Raw genomic sequence first — 3,061 nt, 5'->3', positions numbered from 1 at the left:
TTTCTTATTAACATTGTCCAGGCTGGCCCCAAAGTTTCATTGTTATGATTGCTACAGTCTGTCTTGGTTCTAATTAGTTAGCACTCCTCCCTGATCACTTTGCTTTGCTATCTCCTCCTGCTTTAGTTCAACATCTACCCTGGGCTCACAGTCTTTAACCCCCCCTTAAGGTAGACCAGTAGTCTGAACTGAACCTCAGCCTCCACTAAGCCCCAATGACACAATGCCACTGGAGGGTATCATCTCTCTACATGTGCTCCCTTGTCAACTTCCAGGATTATAACGATCCCTCTAAATTTGGACAGGTTGGTGGTGGTGCACGCCTTTAATCCCAGCACTCTGGAGCCAGAGGTAAGCAGATCTCTGAGTTCGAGGCCAGCCTGGTCTACAGAGTGAGTTCCAAGACAGTCAGGGCTACACAGAAAAATCCTGTCAAAACAAAAACAAAACAAAAAAAGTTGTTTAGCTAGATGTGGTGGGTGGCACGTACCTTTAATCTCAGAGTTCAGGAAGCAGAGACAGCTGGATCTCCAGGAGCTCAAAGTCAGCCTGGCCTACAGAGTAAATTCCAAACAGCCTAGGCTGTGAGATTCTGTCTTAAAAATCTTTTTTAAGGGGGCTGGAGTGCAGCGAACTTCTCGACCAGCAAGGATGAACGACCACCACACGAGGATTCTTCTCAGATCACGCTTTATTGGAGTGCCTCTTGGTTGAGGGAGAGCAGGAAGCAAGAGGGCCCGAGAGCACTAAGGCGGCTGCTTATATAGGGAGTAAGGCACACAGGTCGCCCTGTGATTGGCTGCCACCATCAGCTGACACCAGACTGCATCGGGATAGGCCCAAGGGCCCTTATCCACCATGCATGCGGGAAGCAGGGGACATGCAGCTCCCAAAGGCATAGCCATATATGGAGTTGTTTATTTCAACGGGACAGGATGTCAGCGCATCTTGTAATGGCGATTCTGTCCGGCTCCCTGCACTGGAGAGAGGCTCAGAGGTTAAGAGCACTGACTGTTCTTCCAGAGGTCCTGAGTTCAATTCCCTGCAAACACATAGTGGCTTACAGCCATCTATAATGAGACCTGGCGCCCCCCTTCTGGCTTGCAGGCACACGTGGAAGGAATGCTATACACATAATATAATAAATAAATATTTAAAAAAATTTTTTTAAAAGATACTTAATTTTCTAGTTTATATGTTTATTATACATAGAAAGGAAATAGCTAGATGTTTATTAACTTTAGTTTTTCTTTGTTCCATAGGGTTGGCTAGCTGATTGGCTGCTGAAAAATAATCCCAACAAACCTAAACTGTGTCATTTTCCAATACCAGAGGAGCCTTAGTGTGCTGGCGGGACAAGCGGCAAGTTATCTCCCTGTGAGAAGCTGCGCATCTACTTTTAAAAAGACACCTCCTTCCTAGTGGTTCAAGTAATTAAATGTGTAATAAACTAGCTTTTCTTGTGTCTTTGTGTGGGTATGTGTCTGCATGTGAGCACAGGAACAAACCTGAGGAGGCCCAAGGCATTGGATCCTGTGGAGCTGGGGTTACAGGTAAATCACCTGCACGAGGGTTGGGAACTAGGGTCTTCTGCAAGAGCATGTACACTCTCCAACACTAAGCCGGCTATCTCTCCAGCCCGAAAATACTTTAAAAATACTTTCCTCTTTATTTGTTGTTGGCATGAATATTTGTCTGCATGCATAGTTGTATACCATGTTAGTGCAGTACCTGTGAAGTCCAGAAGAGGCAGCAGATCCCCTAAAACTGGAGCTACATTTGTGAACCACCGAGTGGATGCGAGGAGCGGAACCTGGGTCCTGTGCAAGGACCCCAAGTGCCCTTTAACTGCTGCGCCATCTCTCCAGTCCATGTGTATGTATCTGTAGGAGAAAATGGCAACAGCACAGATGCAGGAGCCCGCCATAGGGTCGTACACCTAGGAAAACAGAATCTGTAAGCCTATCTGGACTACACAGTGAGACTCTGTCTTAGAACCAAAGCAGGCAGCAGACGTGGCCCGGTGGCTGAAGATCCTGCTGTGTGAGCCGGCAGCCTGAATTCTAGCCCCTGAACTCACGTAAAGTTAGAAGACTCCACAAAATTGTCCTCTGACCCTCACGCATGTGCCATGGCACCCATGGACCCCCTGCAAGCTGCTTGTGGTAGAGCACACCTTGAAGGCTGAGGCAGAACTATCAGAAGGTCAAGGTCAGGGCTGGAGATGCCGTTGAGTTGCTAGAGTTGCCTAGCATGCATGAAGAACTGGGCTCCATTCCCAGCACCATATAATACAGGGCATGGTGGTACATGACTGTAATCCCAGGGTCTGGGAGACAAATATGAGGGGATTGGAGATTAAAGGTCATTCTCAGATATATAGCAAGTTCAAGGCCACTCTGGGCCAATTGAGAACCTGTCTCAAAAAATAAAACAGGGACTGGAGCAGTGGCTCAGTGCTTAAGAGCACTTGTTGCTCTTGCAGAGGACCCAGGTTCTATAGCTAGCACACATGTGGTAGGTTCCAGATTCTATAGCTAGCACACACGTGGTAGGTTCCAGATTCTATAGCTAGCACCCACATGTAGGCTTCAGATTCTATACCTAGCACCCACATGTAGGTTCCAGATTCTATACCTGGCACCCACGTAGTAGGTACAACCATCTGTAACTCCAGTTCCAGGGAATCTGATGCCCTATTCTGATTACCACGGGCACCAGGCACACACATGGTACACATACATACATGCAGGCAAAACACACATAAAATAAGATGAATAATTAAAAATTTAAACAATAAAAAAGAATTTTAAGTAAGTTAAGGCCAGCCTGGGCAATTTATTGAAATTCTGTCTCAGGGGCTGGAGAGATGGCTCAGTGGTTAAGAGCACTGACTGCTCTTCCAGAGGTCCTGAGTTCAATTCCCCACATGGTGGCTCACAACCACCTATAATGAGATCTGGTGCCCTCTTCTGGCCTATAGGCAGAATACTGTATAAATAAATAAATGATTTCTTAAAATTTTTATTTATTTATTTATTTATTTATTTATTTATTTATT

General features: G+C 46.0%; 1 protein-coding gene across 4 annotated transcripts in view; it reads left to right on the top strand.

Annotated features, from left to right (window-relative positions):
- The window catches only part of Nme5 (NME/NM23 family member 5), a 12,369-nt gene extending 10,903 nt beyond the window's left edge, over positions 1-1,466 (top strand). For 2 of the 4 annotated variants that reach the window (XM_026783311.1, XM_026783309.1), the window contains exons 5-6: positions 306-351; positions 1,263-1,466. In XM_026783311.1, coding sequence (XP_026639112.1) covers positions 306-329 — 24 coding nt within the window. In that variant the 3' untranslated portion in view covers positions 330-351; positions 1,263-1,466. The remainder of the gene's footprint in view (positions 1-305; positions 352-1,262) is intronic. The other 2 variants (XM_026783310.1, XM_013349479.2) reach the window with 1 other exon arrangement.
- Positions 1,467-3,061: the final 1,595 nt, after the last annotated feature.

This window comes from Microtus ochrogaster, chromosome 18 (assembly GCF_000317375.1).
Source record: "Microtus ochrogaster isolate Prairie Vole_2 chromosome 18, MicOch1.0, whole genome shotgun sequence".
Taxonomy (NCBI): Eukaryota; Metazoa; Chordata; class Mammalia; order Rodentia; family Cricetidae; genus Microtus; species Microtus ochrogaster.
Note: the sequence above shows the minus strand (reverse complement) of the source record. Positions and strands in the feature narration are given on the sequence as shown.